At 38.5% G+C, this 23,100-nt stretch overlaps 1 protein-coding gene across 2 annotated transcripts; it reads right to left on the reverse strand.

Moving 5' to 3' along the window:
* Nucleotides 1-1,223: 1,223 nt before the first annotated feature.
* Nucleotides 1,224-22,740, reverse strand: tapt1a (transmembrane anterior posterior transformation 1a). 2 transcript variants are annotated; one of them, XM_072395216.1, is made up of 15 exons: nt 22,527-22,740; nt 20,472-20,602; nt 18,996-19,114; nt 17,972-18,004; nt 14,618-14,780; nt 13,416-13,551; nt 12,886-12,983; nt 12,569-12,638; nt 10,320-10,400; nt 9,364-9,473; nt 9,209-9,268; nt 9,032-9,100; nt 8,785-8,861; nt 7,380-7,549; nt 1,224-3,837 (listed from the first exon to the last, which is right to left on the reverse strand). In XM_072395216.1, the coding sequence occupies exons 1-15, from the start codon at nt 22,714-22,716 to the stop codon at nt 3,533-3,535; spliced, it is 1,812 nt and encodes a 603-aa protein (XP_072251317.1). In that variant the 5' UTR covers nt 22,717-22,740; the 3' UTR covers nt 1,224-3,532. The 2 variants fall into 2 exon arrangements, with proteins under 2 accessions (XP_072251317.1, XP_072251318.1); XM_072395217.1 differs by lacking the exon at nt 17,972-18,004.
* Nucleotides 22,741-23,100: the final 360 nt, after the last annotated feature.

A 23,100-nucleotide genomic window follows, 5' to 3' on the forward strand; every position in this document is an offset into this window, starting at 1 on the left:
GGGCTCCTGTTTAGAAACCTTTGATAGCTGATTGTGAGCATCTTTCTTCATCCATGACACACAATCATTAGACCTGCTGAGGGGCAGACCACACTTTCAGTCGTACAGACACATGATACATATGAGAAGCTATGGCTAAAGAATTAAATTATTGTATGAGTAGTTGTAAAAATGTCATCATTTTCTGTATCTGGATTATAGAGTTTGACCTCTCTAATACAAGAAATTTCCTCAGTGAAGCTGTGCCAGATTTCCCATAATGCCAAAACTGCTGTGCTGAACTCTGTCCAAGCACTACTACACCTGTCGTCCTTTCTTTAGAGAACTTACCGGTAGCTGTGACAAGGATGAAGCTCATCTCAGCTCTGATTTGTATAAGGAGCTTATCCCTCTGAGAATGTCTGCTGCAGACTTATTCCGCCTGACCTCCACTCCCAAACAGGTATTGTGCATCTCTGCATGGGTCAGTGGTGGTGTAAACAAGAAAAAAAAAAAAAAAAAGCTTTCCATTCGTCTGTAAGAATTCAGGCTTTTTTTTTATGTTTCACAAGCAGGAAGAGGTTTAATACTCAGTTTTTTACATTGAAATTCCAACCCAATGTTAAACTGCTTGAATAATCTTTATAAATAATTTGAAATGAAACAGGAACGATTCTCTACTTTTGATCTCAAATTCACATCGATTTCCCTCAGCTGTTATCATACTGATCATGCTCTTCACACCAGAGCTTTCATCTCTATTCTGTCATTTTCTTCAGTTTGATCCATAGAGTATTACGCTGACAACCACATTTCAATGAGCAGGTGATACAGCATGGGTGCTAACAGCCTGTACATCATATTTAACATATGAAGTTATTAACATGTCAAGTCTTGATTTTTAAGATCCACGTGAGGACATGGAGTTTTACACGGATGTAAATTTAGATCATTTTTATGACAATAATGTAAAATACTACCTGTGATGAAAAAAATTATCCTTTGGACAAGACACCTACTGATTAATTAATTGTAAAAGCAAAATAAACAAGCTCCTAACGCGTCTGAATATGTGACATTTTCATACAAGTTGGAGGTTTGAGTACTGCCCAACGGGACAAAGTGGGAGATGTTTTTATAAAGTAATTCACCTTCTAAACACAGAGGACAGAGTTTGACAAAATTACAGAGTTGTGCGTAGTAAATTTGTTGCGGGTAGTTACTATGAAACATTTGAACACATCTAAGAAATAAACTTTTATTATTCCAAAGGCACAATTTAAAACAATACCAAGGTAGGAACCAAACTGATGAAACAAAGCAGGCAGTGTTCTGGACATAAGAAAGCTCGTCTCTATCAGCTCAGTTGAGCTCAGCTGGGCCCAGTTTTGGTCCGGCTGCTTCAACTAGGACAAACCCAACCAGTCTGAGCTGAGACAGAGGAGAGGAGGAATCTGACAGAACCACAGGAGAGACTCAGGAGTCTGTTTTTATGGGAAAAAAATATTATCACAACTTTCAACTCCAAAAATAGAACCATCTTCCTTATTACAATGGCAATGGACAATATAAAGAACCTCTCTTCAAAACAGAATCAAATAGAAGGTTACATATGTGTAAACACTACATACATCATCCTTCTGTATTAGATAAAACATTTTTTCTAAGCAAGAATAAATACATTACTGTGTAAAGTACCTTTTTTGGGGTCCCAAATAAATTGACTGATGCATAAACTGAACACCACAGAAGTTATTTCAGTTTTATGAGCGGACCATTCTTCAGAAATGCAGTTTGAGTAATGTAGTCGTATAACTCTACAAATGACTTTTGTAAAGATTCCAGGAACCAGAAAATGCCATTTAATATGTGACCATTAACTGAATGTTGAGTTATGTATATGACATTAACAACACTGATTAAATGTTGATAGCAAAAAAAAACAAAAAACATGGCTTTCAATCATAAATCTATCATAAAGTGTGGAATAATTGTATCATTGTGAAAGCTTGATGACATAAATGCTCTTCACATATTATAACTTATCACCTCAAAAAAAGAATATTTTGTTCCAGAAAACTTCTTAAGGTCAGTCAACAGAAGAAGTCTAAAAGCACACATGCAAACAAGGCATTTTGTTGTTAAAATATTGCTTCTATTGTCCTAAGATGTAAACATGAGTGCACTGGTCAAGATAAGTGTGAACCATGACCGTACTCAGATATTACGGTGCATCAGTGCAAACATTTGAAAGTAATGAGATATCTGATGTCATTCTTCTAACAAAATGACAATTATATCTCAGAGGAAGTGTCTCAGTCTTTGATAACCCTGTTCCAACAATCATCTGCTTTGTACAGATAAAAAATAATCAGTGTCAGATTACGATCTGTCGCTTAATATATTTTTATAAAAAGTGATTTTAAAAAAACCTGCTGAAAGCCAGAAGGAAATTTAGATAATATGCAGACAATCTGTTCCTTTCTCCACGTATGTAAATGAGCCTCTGCTCCACGTCTGGCTGTGCAGGCAGCTGATTAAGTGTCTGTGGGACTCGGTCTGTTGATGAAAGGTCAGAACGGTGCTGATGGTGCAATGCAGGCTGCAAATAACTTCATCTATTAGCTGTGTAAACAAAAAGTTCTTCTTAAGGCTTTCAGTCAAAAGTATTTTTACCCTTCACTTCAAAGTTCACACCAGCTCCACTGAGGTATAGGCTGTCGTCACCACAACTGAACTGTTGACTGATACAGTCACTGTGACAGTGACTGATATTATCAGTCGTACAGACCTGTTTTGAACCCTAAAAATAACCCAATACCTGATTACCCCCCCCCCAAAAAAAAAAAAAAATCTTTTTTTTTTTGTTTGTTTTTTATGTGTTTATCGATGTACTTTAGATTTAATACTTTAGATTACAATTTTTCTTTAAATTTACAGCGTTTAAATGTGGGGACATGTGTTTTCTCGCTGTTAATGTCCCACCCTCAGGTTTGAACCACTCAGTTGTTCTAAATAACTTCAGTGTTTAAGCTGATTACTTGGTCTAGCAAACTGATATGCTGATAATGATCAATTATTTAAAATAAACTTTTTATTTGAGGAAAATGAAACACTATTTTGGTGTTACGTTTAAAGTCAGTTTGTTTTTCTGGCTCCTGTGTGAAACTTCTCTCCCAATGCTGCTCAAACAGGATGCGCTTGTGCGCTGTCACACTCTCTCACACGTACACACAAGAGAACTCTTACACTTAATACTGAACTTTCACACACACACTCATCCCAAAGATTTGGCTGCCACACTCACACTTTCTGAGTCTCGCTGTTTATCAGCCACCTGAACTTTTCTCTGTCAAACGTTCCAACTTCAGATGTCAACCACAGCAGGATCGTGTGACACCGTGTGTCGTTGGGCACAATAACTTACTGGCTTACCACTGACTTTAATAAATACTCAGCTTTCTGCTGCTGTCGGGTCGGAGGCCCTGCCTGGGGAGCTTTCGCTCTCCGTCTTTCCTGAGTGGTTACGTGCTACATCAGCGGCGGTCACTGGTCAGTCGATTCTGTTACCACAGATTGTGAAACGGTCGATCTCCAGCAGGTCTTTTTTGGGAGTTCTGTGCTCCGAGGTTTCACAGGCCTCCTCGTCCTCTTCCTTTGAGAGTGACGGTGCAGGTGGTTCGAGGTCAGGTTCAGGAGGTGGAGTAGAAGGACGGTTAGCTGGTGCAGAAGGGGAGTCATCAGTGAGTGGGGGAGGAAACAAATCAGTCCTGGGGGCTGGCTGAGAGGTCACAGAGGAGGAAAAGGAGGGTGGTTGGCTGCACGATTTGACAGGAATCGGCTCCAATTTGGATTCACCTGTGAAGTACACAGGGACAAAACTTGCAGATGAATACATTTTATGTTGCTCCGTCCATTTTCTAATTTTGGCAGAGACTTCAACAACGTCCACGTGGCAGCAGCCTCAGTCCTCTATCTGTGTCGAGTTGGCCAAAGTACTTGTTGCTGTGACATTTTACAACTAGGGGTACTTTCTAAAGAGAAAATGAATGTTGCAGTAACATGGTGATATGATGGGAAATAAATTCATTCTAGAATAAGATTAGGAACTTTTATGGTCATTGCACAGATGTAGAACAACAATCAGATGCAGCTCCTTATGGTAAAAAAAAAGCAACCTAAAAACAGCAGCAGAGTTTGAAAATGCAATAAAGCTTAGCGGGTACCACGTGGCCCCTTTGCTTTTTTAAAAACACACTGAGAACTAAGTGTTTAGTGCTTTCATGGTATTTGGGTAAAAACTGTTTATGACTCTGGAGGTGTGGGTCCTAATGGACCTGTATCGCCTCCCAGAAGGCAGCAGTGTGAACAGGCTGTTTTTCCTGTTTCCACTTTCCTGTCACAGCAAGCTTTGCCGTGTCTGTGGAGCTACAGACCAGCAGTAATTAGCACAAAGACCAGAAGTGGTGGACACAGCTTGCCTGAAGAGTTTGTACAGGGTTCCTGTTGCCAGGCAACATGCTTATTAGTGAGCATCAGAGGTGCTTTTTTCTTTTTTTAAACTTCTAAGTCTGCAAAGTCCCTCCTAACTAGAAATGTAGTTAAACTAGCCGATTTGTGGAGTGGCTGCAGTCTTCCTCAAAAGTCAAACAATGGCTTCAACATAAAATACCCTGGGTGAATGGTGTAATAGAAAAATCATCCAGAAAAAGAGACTGACATAAATCATGTGGCAGCACAGATCTCATTATAAACCACTGCATTATGTTAAAACATTGCAAAAGCGTTCTCACTCTGAGGGCACAGAGAAGAGTCTCAATAGAAAAATAAACCAAACAGAATAATTCATCATATCAGAGAGAATTTAGTAAAGCAGCATTAGATATTGAGATAATCATCTACAGAGACCACTGCCTCGTCACGGGCTGGCAGACTGCTACAAACCTTCGATTCTTATTGTAGACAGAGCTCAACACATACTTCACAGGGAAGAACTGCAGTCCACCAGCATATCGTGTGCATGTACACGATTCTGCATGTGTGTTTGAGTAACGCAATTAAAATGCAACAAACACAAATAGAAAATACAAGCTCCAGTTCCACCTCAATCATCTATAAAAATCATTTTATTTCCCACCTGACAGTCAACAACAGCCATGTTTACAGCTGTTAGAGCAGCTAAAGGCTGCTGCTCCGTGAATTTCCCACCTTATCAGTGACTTTGCAGCGTGTCCTACTTATAAACAGTCTAAGACCATCATGCTATAACTCTCACCTTTATGAGGGCTGTCTCTAAATGCACCTTCCCCAAAACATCAGCATGCCCAGTTCTCCTTTTCACCTTTTTCACTGCATGTTATGATTCAACTCCACTCAGTCTTTTTCACTCGGTGCCATGTAATTTCTTAGTACCGCTGAGTAAAACTAATTGGTAACATGAATAGAGTGCAGACGACGGGTTGGTCACCTGTGAGTGTAGCAACGTTCGGTACTGTTACACACCAGCTCACCTCCTTGTTCTCTGAATGAGAAGCTGTTTGTCACTCTGTGTGAACAGTGATGTCAATGACAATGTCAGTTCAGGAACAAGTAAAATGTGATCCTCTCTGGGTTTCTTACTATTACTTACGCGATAACAAACTGTTTTATCGTGCAGCTAACAAGTTTATTAAGTTTTGTTTTTTTTTCTTGAATAATTTGCACATTATTATCTTGATATATTGCTTATTTTACAAAACATGTAGGGTAAATTTTCTACAGTCCTAAATTATGCTATTAAATGTCTTGTTTGTCAGAAGTTGAGTGGTCAAACAACTGATTGATCACCTGAAGACATTTCGCTGTTATTTGAGTCTCATATGGTGTGACTGTGGAATTTTACTCTTCTTCTGGAGTAACCTGAGCTTTAATAAAAGTTAACCACCACATGGCTTATTATCCATCTTTGCCTGCTGGATGAAAACATGTGGACAGATGGCAGATCTTAGTGTTACATGAATCCAGATTTGTGCAGTGAACCAAGTGAGGCAGCAGTTGTGTGAGGAAACACCAAGATAATTCAGTAACAGCAGTGAGTATGGCATTTACGGTTGATAGTTCAAATCCCAGCAACTAAATATGTGGGAAGCCGAGGGAGAATTTCCCACAACCTCAAAGTAGTTGTCATTATACTCTATATGCTTGGACAGGTGGTCTTAAGTCATAAAGCTGCAGCTCGGAAACAAACATTGGTACGAGTTTCTATGTTTATCATTTTAAAGTCACTGTGTCTTGCTGTAGGTACAGGCCCTGTGTCACAACTTGTCAAGACATGAATGTTAATGAGGAGGTTAATGTGCAAATATCATTGCTGGAAGAAGTGTTTGATCAGATTGCCGAACACAAAAATTCTGTGTGTCGTATATATGTGTTTACTTGATGCTGCAAGTCAAGAGAGAACTGCAGGCAGAAAACTGACAATTAGCAGAATTTGCCCCCATGACTGAAGAGACGGATGCATAAAGCTTTTAAAATGAAAAAGTGCTTAAAAAGTACTTTTAGCTTTGGCACTGTTCCATAATGAGGGATCAAAGTAAAACTAATTTGGATTAAATATTTTATGATGAATTTCCTACAGGTTTCAACATTTCAACTTTTACAGTAGCATCTAATAAATTAGAGTGTGGCAAAAATAACTTTGACTACAATAAAGATGAGAAATACCATAATCTATTTACAAAACCAGATAGTTGTATACACAGTCCTTAAACTAAACTGTAATATTCAAGGACCTGGCAGTTTAAGCCCTGATAGAAGCAGACAATCTAATTTGTGAAAGTGAAATGGGGCAATCAAACAGATGATTGTATAATTACATCCACTGATTGGAAACACTTCCCCTTAAAATAAGGTCAACCAGTGTTTTCCACCAACAAATCTGTTCTGATTATGTGATTATATGGTGTTATGGACGGAGGTCGTTGGTGATATACTCTGCATTTAAAGTTAAATTGATTCTTATCAATGAAATCAGTACTGCAGCAGAAAAGGGATTACTCTGTATTGCTTTGGTTCTACTGGGAATGTTCAGTTTTTAACCAGCCTAGTCTGATGCATGAACAGTAAGTGAAGTTCAACCTAAACCTGGTCCGAAATGCATTAGATTAATAGACAAAGGATTTTAAGAATCATTTGAATTACTCAATGCTTTCATTGGGCAACATTACAGGCACTAAAATTAGTAATGGGCAAATAAACAAATACATACAGACACTTATGTTACTCTCATTTGACTGACTGGAACTGTAACCTGGTTGCAAACACAGACTTCAAGAATGCATGCATTTATAACAAATGTAAGATTATTAGTTACTGCAACATGAATGTTTTTTTCTACTCAGGTGTGGTTGTGTGTGGTTTACCTGAAGGTGTAGTACATCTGGCAAGGTCAGCTTTGCTGGGGCTCTTTACAGAGGAGGATGGAGCAGTCGAAGGCTTCTCAAACAGTTTGTCTTCCATGTTGGCTCTCTTGACATAAACACATGACTTCCCCAGCAGCACAATACTGTTCAACACTTTCAGAGTTACCAACCTACAGAGGGAGGGAGGAGTAGTGAAGGAAATTCTTTTTAAAGTTTGAGTTGAAAATGTACCACTGAAACTTTTTTTCCCCCCTTTCTTTAAAAAATATTTTGCAGCTCCAATGTAAAACAGAATTTGGTAATCCGATTAACTAAAAATATCACTACGACTGTAATACACAACGTGAAAAAAAATAAAAATAAATCACTGATTTGAAACAACATTTCATATTGTTTCTTGCAGTCAAATAAAATGTTTAATTTCCTGCCTGCAATCCAGGTTAGGGTTTGATCTTTTTGTTTTTTAATACAGCAGCTTAATTAGAATGATTATCTAGACCCATCAGCCTGCCATAAAAGCTCTGACTAGTCAAAGTTATAACAGTGCTCTCTTAAGCAGGGGCTACAGCTCTAATGAATCCCATGTATCACCTGCTCTCAGTTACCACTGACTTAACTCACACCAGGATGTGCAGCATCCTTCCGTGTTTGTGGACATTTCTGTAATGTCCCGACTGACACCCTGATGAGTGGAGACGATACATTTGAGTCTGTGGACCACCACTTGCTGTGACAGGGTGTTTGGAACTGAGACCGTATCAGCTGAATCTTTGCCGAGCCACAGCGGTATGTTCAAGCCAGACCTATTTTTAAATCAGGGGATAGGGAAGGCAAGAAATGGCACTAGAGATGACAACACTGTGTTCTTCACCTCGAGGGGAATTCTCCAAAGGTACGAGACAAGTGGGATCCAGCAAAATAGACTGAATGAAGCTATCCGCAGCATATCGCAGGGAGAATGGGAGGACACAGTGTTAATGCTTATGTAACTGTGTGCATCTGAATCTGAATGCGTGTGAAGACAGTGGATTCATGTGTTAGTGTGCTTTCAAGGCATTAAGACAGCATGACTTTATCCTAATCAAAAAAGTCAAAATAAATGAGTTTTTATTAAAATATTAAATAGAATGAAATATTCAAAATTCTGACCTGTAAGTTAAACAAGGAAAGGGAACACATCTCATCACTAGACTATATGATTACGTACAATAAAAGTCTGTTTCAGCTGATAATCTCAACCTTACTTTCCACAGTGAGGTTAAAATATCAGTGTTATGAAAATGTAATTTCAGTACAATAAGCACAGTAAGGTGAGGGTGAAGAGCTCACTCGGGTTGGATGTCGCGACGCATCTGCAACAAAAAATTCACACTAAAATACTATTAACACAAAGCTAAACGCTTACCCGAGATAAAAGAGGAACACACACGTGCATGACAGTGCTCCCTGCACTTTCACAGAGCTCATCACCACTCGGATCAGCTGTCAAATTAAAAAGAAACAACTATTTTACTTTTTCTCTTTATAGACATGACGGGGACACATCTAAATTGAGTAATAGCGAAATAAACATCTTTTTTCAGCTTGTGGCATTAGACTCATTTTAAAACTTCTGAAGTTCTTAACTGTAGAGCAACAAACTGCTCTCTTACCAGAACAGCTAACGGCAGAGGAATGAAGCCCATCCTTCGGGCCACTGAGTCACTGTAGTCGGTGTAAGCCTACACAGTGACAAATATAAATGACTGCAATTAACAAAACTGAATCTATAAGCTGTGTGGGCTCAGTGCTGTTTAAGTTTAATGTTGGCGATTTAAAAGACTGCTTACATTCTTCTGTCGACTGCTGACAAGATCAAAGGCCAGACTGGCTCTGTAGTCACTGTACACCTGAAAGACAGACATACAGTATCCTACTATACATGTGTTCTGTAGAAAAAGCAGTGGTGGATGATCAATTAAGGAGCAGCAGGTTTGAAACTTACATCTGCAGGGATGTCGTTGAATTTTGTAATGAAGGCGTGTTTAATGACGTCAACTGCAACTTCAGATGTGACGACCATGAAGACGTCAGGTAACAACACCCACAGGTGCTCTGAGGGAAAAAAGATAGTTTAATAACTTTTTAGGTAGATTACTGAGAGGATGCACAAGTTAGGTAAAGCTTGAGTGGATTTGCTGGACTTTCTGCACACCACATGAGTAAGCTTCACACTGGATTGCTGCAACTAAACATCACTCTTCAGTATCAAATAATCTGGTCATTATGGTTTAATCAGGCTGTATATTCAATTCACCAGAAATGAATACTACTTCATTAATCTCAAAGGGAAATTATACTGCTCCAGTATCAATTATTAGGAAAGATATTATCAAATGTCATAAAATAGCGTACGACTGTCCATCGAACAATACATAATAAAAAAGGGAAAAACAACAGCTGAAATGGATTAAATGAAAGATGTTTAGTAATTTAAGCAGTTGCTTTTTTCAATTCTAGAAACAGAAATAAAGAAGAGCAAACTCCAGCACTCAAGCATGGTGGTAACTGTGGTTTGTGTACATATTAAGTAAAAGGGGGCTTAAGCTCTGCTGGTATACATCAGTGTTAGGATTTGAGCTGACAGGCCACGTCTGTCATTGACTGTGCGTTTCTGTTTGACTCTGGCAGTTGGAGCTGACAGCTTTCAGATAGATGTCATACAGAAATCTATGATTTCCAAGAGGGGGAAACTCCCCAAGGTGCAGCTGTGGGTCAGTTGGAACAGTAAGAAAGGACCTACTCAGCGTATCTGGCTGAAGTTTTTACAATTGCATGCACTGGCCTTAGCGCTGGTACTTTGATAATATCAATTTTTACTATACTCCACGCTAAACAAACCAGTGTTTACTGCAATTCAAAAAATGTGTTTTAAACTGTAGAGAGAAAACAGATGATTACCTGGATTCCACGAGAACTGTTCCATATTCCTGAGACAAACAATGAGCAGGAGAACATAGCTGGTGAACCGTTCTTTGATATCTATGGGATGAAATAAACAAATATGATATTATAAAATCCCAGTTATTGAGAAACCTGAAATCAGAGAGTATGTTGTAATTAAAAGAGCTTCAGTTAAAAAACAGCTGCATTCATGTTGTTTTTTTGTATCCTTTTTAGCCAGCTTTTATTTAAGGCTAAAATAACTCACATTTCTCAGCTGTATTTTGCCAATTGATGTCAAATAAATGCATGAAAACAATAAAAGTAAACTGTTTTATTAAACATCTTTATGTCTGTAAAAGAGGCCATAATGGCAGCAGCACTTCTGAGATGGTCATTTCAGGCACTGGTTTGAATTGTAGCACACTGGGAGTTGTTTCAAGCTGTCATGGTGGGACAAACTTCTACATGCCATTACCTCTCTGTTGGGTGCCCCAAGGCTATTTGCTATATACAGCACCCTCTTGGACCTGCTTGTGCACTCTTGTGGCTTCTCATTTCACTACTATCCAGATGGCACCCAACTGACCCCATCATTCCTGCCAGATGACCCTATAGTTTCAGCTCATTTGTCTTACACATCCACACCAATAAACCAAAACCAGTTTGAACTAAACCTCTCTAAGACAGTGCTACTGGTCACCCCAACCAATCAGTCTATCCAACACATTATCAACATAAAAATCCCATCTTTAACTATCTTTCCTACAAAGGTTGAAAAACACCTGGGTGTCATTTAATGACCAGTTGTCCTTCTCTTTGCAATCTACAACATCATAAAAAACAGGTTGCATCCAAATCAGGATGCCACCCTTCTCCTGGTACACGCCATGGTTAGTCAGCTCCTGATTGCAATCCTCTTCAAGTAAGTCTCCCAGCATTAACACTGAGACCCCTACAAATGGTCTACAATACTGCAGCATGTCGGGTATTTGATTAAGCAAAAGGTTACATATCTGTACTTCCTGTCCTGTACTTATTAAACTCAAATTCAAGTCAATAATGCTTACAACAAGGTATGCACTCAGCTATCTGCAGCTGTAAATGTTTGGCATTCTATTCCCTTTGCAGATAACAGCATGCTAATGAGGGCTAACGATTAGCATAAACGGGAAGTGTTCCAAGATGTAAGTGAACGGTAGCTGATTGAGGCTTATTGTCTTCCCCACTCATTTGATTATACTGAGGCAATAAAATGAAAGCCTTTCCTTGTGGGCGTATTTTTCCCAGTTTATGTTGTTTCATTTTGTTGTTGTGTAGTCTCAAACCACCAGGCCATGAAGAATTTGTTGACAGGCCACAAGTGATCTAGCAAAAATATACAATAAAAACAAACTAAGCCTTTAATGAGCATATAATACCAAATAGTAATTGATCCACAATAACACTGAATGCAGCATTACTTGACAGACGATTCATGGGTTGAAGCTGTCTTCACTGCAATCTGCCTGCTGCTTGTTGTGCTGACGTGATCAGGTGAGCTCAAGGTCTATTTGTTTCCATTATTTACTCTCATGTCTGTGAGTGTGTGATCTGACCTGGATATGTAGCCTCATTAGATCAAAATAAAAACTAGTGACTCGACTTAACCTCAGTTCAGTACCAACATTGCCCTCTAATAAGCTTTGTTTGTTTGCTGCTCTACTCGTCATTTCAAATAATAAAAATTAGCCAGCACCATTTATTTAGGACAAATGTCAGCTAATAACGGTCAGTGCCTGAATGATCGGAGCACCTTTAGAAAACAAATTAAGCCTTTGTTTGCTTAAACATCTTCATGCTTGATTCATTTCTTTTTAAAATACCAATACACATCCAGCTAACTAACTAGAGTACTCGTCTCAGGAACAAAAAATGTTACTACTGAACTTTTTGCTGTAAGCAATGACCCCCAGTTAATCATCTGTGACAGGATGATCAGTTTAGTTTAGTGTTAAAATGTATATCATAAATCTGCCAGTAATGTTTTAGAATTACAATAACAATACATGCAGGGAATATATCAGACTTAAAAGGACACTTGAACAACATTTTCTGTCAGAAAAACAACCTTGCCAGTCATATTCCTCACAGAAGATTCAAAATCTTTGATAAGTCATTTTGTGGAGTAATTTTTGAGACTGATGAAAGAGATGAGAAATGACACAAGAAATTCAACAACTTGTGCTTTAAAATTGTGAATTTTGATGAGGCGTCAAATATCTTACCACTGTTTGACATTTGGAATAAGTTGTTCTTCTCGAATTTCTTGAACACACTTCCTTTGATCTCCACAAACTGTATTTGAGAAAAGAGCAAAATTAAGAAACGTGATCAGAATTGTTATGAAGAAGACAAAAGGACTCACTACGGTATTATGTTGCAGCAGCAGCAGCAACGTTTCATCACCAGCATACTGAGGTACATCTGCATGCAAACACTTTTAGTACCGTTTTATTTGTGAGCAGGTTTGTGTTCTCCATTAAAACAATGGGCTTTACACACACATACCAAAGGGTTTGTGTGTGTGTGTGTGTGAACTGACATTGTTGGACATCATGATGGTAAGCAGAGACTTGTTGTGTGAATTGAAGGCAACATTAAGAGTGGAGGCTTGGACCATGATGAGGATGGAATGAAGGACTGAGGAAGAAATGCTGAGGAAAACAGCTTCATCACTGAACACCACCCTATTAAAACTTACTTCGAGACACTTAACAAACAGATTTCCTCTGATTACAGCAGTATACTTAATTCTGTCATTATGATAAGCAGTTTTTCTTTTTAGATATTTTCCAACAGAGTCCTCTGCCTGCTTAGTGACTGAAGTCACTCACTAATATGTTGACACTGTACTGTGCAATCATGCAACTATAATACAAACTGTAGCAGCGTGGTCCCCACACTTCCTACAGTGGGCATCAGATATTTTAACAGTGTGTTACTGAGACTTTGTTTATATCTTAACTCATTACATTTAATTTTAACCAGAACAAAAATAGAGAAAAGAAGTTTACTTCCAAAACTTAGTCTAAACTTAAGACCATTAATGCTGAGTTTTAATAGGAAGGATACAGACATAAAAAACGGCCATGAAAAAGTGAGGGATGACTCCTATACTGTCTCTTTTTCGTTCTTTGGGTTCGGTGGCCGTCCAGTAAAGAGCATCCAGGATGTCTTGACCAAAGGAAGAGAAGAGGCGATCTGCAACCTTAAAGAGGAAGTTTCAGACATGGCATATGAAACATTAGTGGTTTCTTTTGTGTGTCGAAACAATGGCATTCAGTCATAGGTCACTTTTACATTAATGTACCTCACAGCTTCATCCAATCATACCAACAACAGATACAGCGAGAACTACAGTCTGCTTGTGGTATTTATGATTCTCAGAAGATGGAAAAGTACATCTGGTGTGACATAATGCCAGTTTTGAATTAATCTGAAAAGCAGATCACATTCCCAGACTCCTTTCATCTTCTTTTCACATAATCAGAAAGAAATCTTGTTTCTAGGAATAAATGCTGTTTTGTCATCTTTAAAAAACAAACAAACAAACAAACAAAAAAAAAAACAGTGCTCCTTGCACATTTTAAGATGAAAGCTGATAAATATATTACTATCCATTACATATCCCCTTCAAATACATACCATTATATACCTTACGAGATTTGTCCACAAACACATCAGATGTGGTGAAAGACAAAAATGTAATCTTTGTTCAATCTTTGTCCAGTGAACTATATTTTAGAACTGTAGAATTTCTGCCATATCCATAACAAAGGATAACTTTGGTTTAACAAGCTTCTCTGGAGCTGATGTCTGAGATTAAGTAACATGCACTAAATGCATAATCTCACAGCATCTCTACTTTCTGTAGCATTTGTGTGTAGTTTGAAATCGCCTGGGCATATACACCACCTGTTCATACGAATCAGACGAAATGCTGAATTTATTGTGAGGGAAGGCATTGGAACCCCTGGGGGGCAGCAGGGGAAGACTAAACAAAGGAAGCTGGGGTCAAGATTTATCCAGTTGTGTAAATTAAAGGGTAAATTATACTGTAGGTTGTATTTAAAAACTTGGAAAATCCTCTTCACTGAAAATTTGGATTTAGTCTGCTGCAGTCGGAACATCTTTGAAAGACGAAGAAGAAGCAGCTGCGAGTTCCTGAATACTGTCTACATGATACATCGAAATAGTGACTGAAAAAGTATCATAGTGGTACATAAAGGGATTTAGTAGAAGTTTGACAGATGAGTGTGTGATGTGTGGGGTACCTCCAACATGTTGTAGATGATATAGAGTTTGATAACAGACTGTCCTCTGATCAGATGATACATCATGGAGTAATCCACGTAATGCATCATGGAGAAGCACAGCACCAGGATCAGGCCCTTCAGCATATCACACACCTGTGCTGGTTGCAGCAGCCGTGACCCGCTGATCACACACACAAACATACACACACAGATCAGCCTTTAGTATCTGTACTGATATGAAGACTCAAGCAACTGTTCAGTCCAATGGTGTGTTTCTGAATGCAGTATCCCATGCTGTTATCTTCCACTACTTAACATGCACATGAGTAAACAGTTAAATGTGACTTACACCAAGATGTGATGTGTGCTGACAAATACACATTTTCTTGTTTGGAATGAATATGAAGCTTTTTACAAGCATTTGCAGCATCATCACATGCACACATTTATTTTCCAAGCTTGACATCACCAAGGCTTTGCTTCTCTGGCAGACATGGAGTCCAAATATGCCGAGTCGAGAGGGAACAGAGAGATTTCTACCGGACCAGCATCGCTTATTTACCCCTAGTTATTCAAGCTCTGATTTTCATCTCATGACAGACACAGCAGGACAACACACACAGGGGGACATTATTCATTTCTGTTCAAAATGAGATAGAAATTATACAAAAAGTACTGTAAGAAATGTCAAAGATAGAATCTCCTTTTTATCATGTTTATATCATTCAGAATATTTATAGCTTTAATATGGCTGCTGTATGTTTCTGCCATGTGTCTCTCAGTTTAAACTACATGTAAGAGATTATCCATCAAACAGACTACAGTGCATCAATAAGTATTCCTGTGTGACTGGGCTTTATGGACATGTTTGCTATAAAGACGGGTTTAACATTTTGTACAGAAATGTCTTTTCTTTTTTTTTTTTTAAAAAAGGAGAAAATACACAGTAACCGAAAATATATCTTTTAAGGTTAATAAATGGTGTCAAATACGGTAAGCTTTCATTATTAATAGCTGTGGCTGGAAGTTGAAAAGGACTGACAAATCCATATGACTGGTTACTTATTCCCAACTATGACAGGGGCAGCTGGGAAAAGCTGAAGAGAGCTTAATTCTAACACTTCCTGCATATTTTCCATGTCAAATGTGAGGGGCTATATGTGTGCAAGCATGCCTAACCACTAAATGACTTTTCTCTCATCACAAGGGCTGCTTGCTGACAATAAAGCCAAACTTTAACTTTATGATTTTCACAAAGAAAAAGCAGCTAGCTTCTTGAACCTACTGATTTTATTACTGAAGCATGACTGAGCCCAACTGTCTTGGCGTTGGCTGCAACAAAAAGCTGCTCTTAATTACGACTGTTGTGCTTAAAATTGTACAAGTTTAACATGATTCCATAAATACTGAACAGCAACTTTCCACTAAATCATTACAAACTATGACACTTGACTGTCTCACCACAAAACACAGCGTGACAACTATTAACTACTCTAACAGCGATCGTTACCTTCATTAACTTGAGTGGCAGATGATTAATTAAAAAATGAAAGAAAAAAATGTATGAGAAGGGTGGTGTTGGGGAGGCTGGGTGAGAACAGATCTGAACCACTAAAGGAGCAGACTGTGTAGGGAGAGCAGGGCCTTGACCCTGCTTGAACCACACATTGTTTAGGATCAGAATGAACTCTGTCTAGACAATGACGAAGATGTAATAGCATTCTCAGACAGCAGGTGCCAGATACAAATTGGATTTGGGCCACATACACACAAATGATATCAAGAGGTGTAAGAAGATCTAACAAATTAAGGTAATTGGGAATTTCCGTGCATGCTGCCATGTACATGACTCTGTCAATAAATTCCCCAAAAGAGGCTGCAAAGGTGAGTCCGTCTACTCTTTTCTCCACAACGACTGCAGTCTGTGGGAGGAATAAAGGCCTGAATACAGATGATGTGTGAATCAACTTAATCATGCATCTCACTGTTTTTGAATCAGTGCACAGCTGAGTGTAAAGTGGTGAAGGGAAGGCTTGGGATGAACATCTGGGCTATCATATAAAAGATTGATTGTCCTCATATTGAACTTCCATAAAGGCCAATAACCCATACTGTTTTCCCTTATAGCTCTTCACATCACAAATGAGAAGATCGTGAAAAAAATTGTGCTAAAATAGCAAAAAGATTTCTTTTCTAAAGTAGATTTTTGTGGTTTGATTCCATGAAGCTATGGCTCCATTCAGTGGTCACATGTGAAATTGTATCGCCATAGGCTTCAAATGTAGTGAGCATTATTCACTTCTGATTATCGTTTTCTCTGACTTGGTGCAATTTTATTTTTTCTTTAAGTTCAGTGCTCAATGTTAAAAAGATGAACATAAGTGTACTTTAGCAAGAATAATTATTTGGTCTGTGTTGCAATCTTCCAGGAAATAAAATGAGACATTTACTGAGAGTAAAAGAAGATAGGACACTAATATTACGGCTATTATTTACTGTAATTTAATCTGCAAATAATGACCTGAACTCAAAGAAATATCTTCACATGACCACAAAGAAAAATAAATTAAATAAATAGATTTTGATTTCTAATCAATAAATAACTTTGAACAGTTTCTTTATTTCAGGTCTTACCATGTTTTCTTTTTCAAAGCCTGTGCAGGTATATAGCAGTTTTAGTATTCAGGTGGTCAAGGCGCTGACACAGACAAACCTCCTCACACAGCACATTCTGAGCACAAAGCTCGCTGGATCCAAAGCTGCTGCAGTCGATTGGTCAAGTCCACACAAAGCAGTCATCTCCATGACACACCAATATTATGTCTGAGAGCAGTCGGCAGTGTGCTGCGTTCCAAGTAGCCGTCTCTGCATCCAATTCACACTTTAGAAGGCTTAAACAACAAGTTTAGAGCCAGAAGAAGAAAAAGCTCGACCACTGATTCAAGGTCTGGTTAGAGAAGGTGACAAGCGAGTAGAAAAAAAAAGTGCTTTGCTCCTGTAGAGCAGTTGGGGATATGAACAGGAAAGGAGAATAAAGATGCTTTTCTTTCCTCTTTTTCTTTTTCTAATAAACTCCCACAGACTGCTCCAAAGAGCTGTACAATAAGACTGCTTTGCAGCTGTATCACTGACAGACACCACATGATGTGAATGAGCGAGCAAGCCCAGCAAATATTCCCTGGAATTGTTTTGAAAAACTGAACTTATGTGGGTCCAACATGGCGGTTTTGAAGACTGGAAAGTGATGTGTTGTGCCAAGCTGCATATTCACAGACAAAATGGAGATGAATGGAGACTGGTGAATTGATGTGGGGGGCCACTTCAGGACAGTGATCATGTTTACGAAGCCTCAGTGGGCTTGTGGGAGCGTACCTGCTTCTTCTGCAGTAGGGGCACGTGCGCGCCCTGCAGGGGGAGGAAGGTAAGGGGAGAGTCAGGCAGAGGGTGAGGCGGGCGGTAGAGGACGGAGCACCCGCTGGGGGGTCATCAGGGTACATAATACACGTATTTGTAAATTTGCTGGATCATTTCAGAACTTTTAAAATGGACTAATATTACTAACTGCTATTTTTTGTTTGTTTTTAGGACGAAGACCTGGAAACATGTCCAAAAAATTCAAATCTAGAATTCCCCAATATGCGTGTAAAACGTTTTTAACTTTTAAATGTGTCACAAGTTTGTATGTATTAAATTAAGAGGTCAAACTCCAGTAAACCAAACCTTACAGTTATATACAAGAATCAATAAAGAGACACTTTTTACAGCATGACTAAAGGACATATTATCTTGTATACTGTAAAACAGTTATGGTGCAATACAGAAAGCATCCAAACAACAAGCTCATATCACTTGATAGGAGTGTTGAAAGTCCGAATAATGTTATATGTTATAATTTCTCTTCTCTATTAAAATCAAGTGAGCATGCTGGAAGAGAGGAAGTAGAGACAGTTTGTCAAGATCTTTTCGCACGCATGCACACGCACACACACACACACACACACACACACCCTCTGACACACACACGAGTGAGTTCAGTGTTTTCAAAAAATAAGCTTTAGCTGGTTAAATAAAGGAAATAAAATAACCAAGGTTAGCCTCGAAACTACGTCTTAATATTTTAAAAAAAATATGTAAGGAAGGAGAGCAAAAGTCATGCTCAATAAACGAAGAACAAAACAATGGAGTTCATATCAATCACATATTTGTGTATGTATATACAGCACTTTGCAAAACTTTTGTCACATAATAAGTTTAGACTGGAACCCAATATGGTCAAGGGGATGTGAGTTTGGTTATTAAGTCTTTATTCAGCCTGAATACAGCTGCAATTCCATCCAACTGTCAAGCTAATGCTATACAGAGAAGACATTATGAGAGTGTGTGTTTAAGCTCTGACCTGAAGCCACAGCATGGCAGAGTGAGGAGGCGGAGCAGGGCCAGCAGGACCCTCAGGGGCAGTAGAGTGAACACATAAAGGAAGGCGTCCGCACAGAGGAAGAAACCGAAGATCATCAGCTGAAACAGTCACACAACAACACCCCACAGTCAAACAATTGTCAGTTTGCTAAGCAGAGACAAACACCTCTAAAAAAGCCAAAGTACGAGGCTCCTTGTGAATTTGAGCTGAAAAAAATTACTTCCACATCTTTTTTCACTTTTCCAGGTAGGGAAAAGCACACTGAAAATCAACAATCTAATGTGATGCAAGATAAAAGAAAGATAAGACCTAAAGCCACTCATACAGCAGACACATACCTTCACAGTTGCCCATGCATGACGAGCCATTACTTTGTCATTTTATTTTGGCTTATGGAAGAAATGCATTTATGCTGTCTGATATCATCTGAATTTTTCCTCCAAGAAGATAAATGCGAAGGCACAGAGTATTGGTGAAATCTGGTGGGAGGGTTTTCCCCTCATTGGTGGATTTCTGAGTTTCTTATGATGAGGCCTTGTCAGGAACCCTGAAGTTGGCGACTGTTTAAAATAGTGCAGTCATAGAGGCCTTTTATATTTACACACATTCCCCTGATTTACCCAAGGAAAATAAAATTCAGCCAGGTTCATGTTGCTCTGGGCTTGTTAGAACGTACTGCTGCTCACAGCCGGCCCCCTCGACTCTGAAAACTGTGAATTAAGGCCTTTATGCATGCAAATGTAGAGGATGGTCTCATGAGAACTATATGAAACTATATTGAAAAACTTATTGGAAAAAACTGTGATTTATGTAATGTATAAAAACTAAAATATTAGATATAGTCAAATTAAAACATGAGATTACTGAAGAAAAAAAAAAACAGCTGATGTACTCAAGATGACCTTAAGTTTTATGTTTCAATAGTGCCACCAGGTGGCTAACAAGAAGAAGAACAAAAATATATACAAAGAACAGTGAGGATCATGGCTAAAATAAGATTATTGGTGTATTTTCATTATTAATTCATCTTTCCACTACCATTACCAAATATTATGTATTATTCAGTCAAAACAATGTTTAAACGATGCCTAAATCACTAAAAGTGTTACAGACTCAATCCTACCAGGTCACACTATATTTACAATGATCTGAGTGATAGCTTGTACAATTATATCTCACATATGTTTAGTGTGTTTACTTCCAAAATGACTAAAGAGTCAAAAGAAAAGTGTGGGGTTTATACATTTCCCAAGCAAATGGTGTACTGAGGAATAGTGCAGGACATTCAGTGACTCTGTAAGCTTTAGGAGTGATGCAGTTTGTAGCAGCTCCAGGTTAACAGTCTGTAAAATGATAATGTGCCTTCTGTTTTCTGCTGGGAAAAAAAACAGCAACCAGATGGAGATAGCTGAAGAGAACAGAGGGCAAGAGTTTGCAGCCTTCACTGTACGTTACCTTCTCCAGCTCCTTGGGAATACGCATGCATGTGTAAACTCTCTCCCTGCGCTCGGTGTACTTTGCCTCATTGTGTTCCAGGAAGTAACCTCTGGTGAGTTCTGCGCAAATGAAGCGCGTCAGCGATGGATCTGGAACAACAGCGACAGTGTTACTACAAAGCCATTATCTGCAGCGATTGTAGCTGTCAACACAATGAGACTCCAATATTATGAGTGTTACAATGAAGTGAAAGAGGAGGAACGTTCTCAAGAGTTATGAAGACTTTTCTGAATTCAAGCTGAACGTGCTTATTCAATTTATTTGTGATATTTAGTTTCAGGAGGTTTATGCGATTATCCTTAAGAAAAGCAGGGTCTGTTGTGAAACTTCACCAACTCGCTGTAGCTGAGTAAATTAAGCTATGGTTGCGGCTAAATATTTTCATTAACAACAAATCTGACAATTAGAATGTAAAATAATTGTTTCAATTACTTAAATGGTTGCAGTTGCTTTTCTGAATAATCTTAGTATTTCAGCCCTTTATGTGCATTGGTAAAAGCCAAAAAAAAGGAAACTCTTAATAAACAATTCGAGAATATCTCTTATTAACTAAACTTAAGACTTAAGACTTAAACTATGCAGAGCAAACAGAAACCGTCTCCTCTAAGTGTCCACGTATTTAGTGATTTTTTAACACTTCAGCCAATTAGAACATGTCATGGCTCATATACCGAGGACAGAGATGAGTTTATTGTACTGCTGTTCATCCTGTGATCTACATTAAAACATTCTCTCAACTTGCAACAGTTTTGGTGTCGTTGTCTGTATCGCATACAGAACTGAAACATGTTGGGTTTATATTGGGTTGAATTCTAGGATAGAAGCACACCTGAACTGCAAAGGCAGTTAATAATCCCACTGAATGGAGTCCAGTACAGGGCCATGTATGTGTACTTCAACTATAAAATGTCTTTCTTGTTCTAATCGGCATGTTCTCTAAACCGCGGCAGCTTTACTAGTCGTACTTTATACCGTCGTGTATTTATTCAACCGTGTTTGCCCGATATCTGATGTGCCCATTACAAGATAAAGACTGTACAAGTCAAACAGGGTTCCAAGGGAGTGTGTGCAGCCTAAAATGCTACATACTTTAATTCTGGTACTTTTTAACCACTTTACCGATGTGTTATCATATCCCACTGTAGTACCAGTGAATATTCACCTCAACATGGGTCGATTTCTACATCAAAACTTAAAATTTCAGGAAGCAGGCAAAATATGTTTTAATTAAAGAGGTATTATTGTTATATCTAGTGGTTAAAATGTCTTCTTGTGGAAAAAGGCTTCCAAAAAAAAGTAATTTTACAAAACATCTATAGGCTATTCTAAATCCCCTTTGTAACGTAAGATACCTTACATTCAGGGTCAGTTCATTGTGATATCCAGTGAAATACGGTGCAATGTATAAAAATTCTGCCCCATTCACCTGTGGAGTCTTTTTCTGAATTGTAATCCATTCTGAATACTGTGTGAGGCTACTCTTTTGGATTTAAGAAATTAATTTTAAAAAACAGACAGAATCTGAAGGACAGTGTCGGGATGAGATTAACACCTGGACAGGATAATACGCGAACACACTGCTGTGAAACCACTATGGTTACTTATGGTACTGACAAACTTTGAGCACACACAGAAGCTAGTATTAAGCAGTGTGAAATATTGTTAAACATTATTGCATCGATACAAGATATGATCAGTTATTTGCTACGTAAAATTGCTCAACTGTGTGTTTTCGGTAAAAAGCAACGGCCGGTTCATTATTAGCTAATTAACGAAGCTAGCACTGACTGTAAACAAGCTCGCGGCACAGCTGTTACACTACACAAACGTTAACTCGTCAGGGTTTTGCAGCTAATTTAAACTGAGCACTACTTATATCGATAAAACGTTGCATTCGTTAAGTCACTGGAGCGAAAATGCAAATGCAAAGCTTAAAAAAAAAGATTAAAACCTCAAAGACATTTAACGGTTGCAGCTGTGGGTTAACGTCAGTTGGGGAGACCTGGCGGTTACCTGCTGAAAGCTCCCGCTGCTCCCTCCTGACAGCGCTTATGTCGTAAAATCCGAGCGTCTCTGGCAGCTCCGGAGTTATCCCGATCTTGCCCGACCTGTGCAAATCCTCCCATGGTCTTTTCGGTCTTTTCCTTAGCTCAATTTCAGCTTCTTTCTCTTCTGACAGCTCGTTCCCCGACAAGTCTGCCATTTTTACTTTGGTCAACGCATGCGTCGCTCCGTGCAACGTCATCGCAGAGCAGGAAGAAAAACTAATCAGTAACCTGATGAGTTACGTCACCTGGTAGATTTATGATCCTATTTCAAAATGATTCAGATTTTACAAAGGGAAGATTATTTTGAAATGATAGAAATGCAAAAACTATGACATTCATAATTATTGTAATTACTTTTCATGTGTAAGATATTTACGTTTACTGTTTCTCAATTTGAAAAGTGGGCTAGTTTGCTGTCAAACAATTTTTAAGGTGTTAAATATAGATACTATGAGATTTTTATTTTTACATTTGTTCGAGAAAGAATACAGATACTGTTGTGAAACTTTCGAAACAATTATTTGTAATTTGTTGTATTT

Source organism: Leuresthes tenuis, unplaced genomic scaffold (assembly GCF_036924035.1).
Source record: "Leuresthes tenuis unplaced genomic scaffold, fLeuTen1.0.hap1 SCAF_11, whole genome shotgun sequence".
Classification (NCBI taxonomy): Eukaryota; Metazoa; Chordata; class Actinopteri; order Atheriniformes; family Atherinopsidae; genus Leuresthes; species Leuresthes tenuis.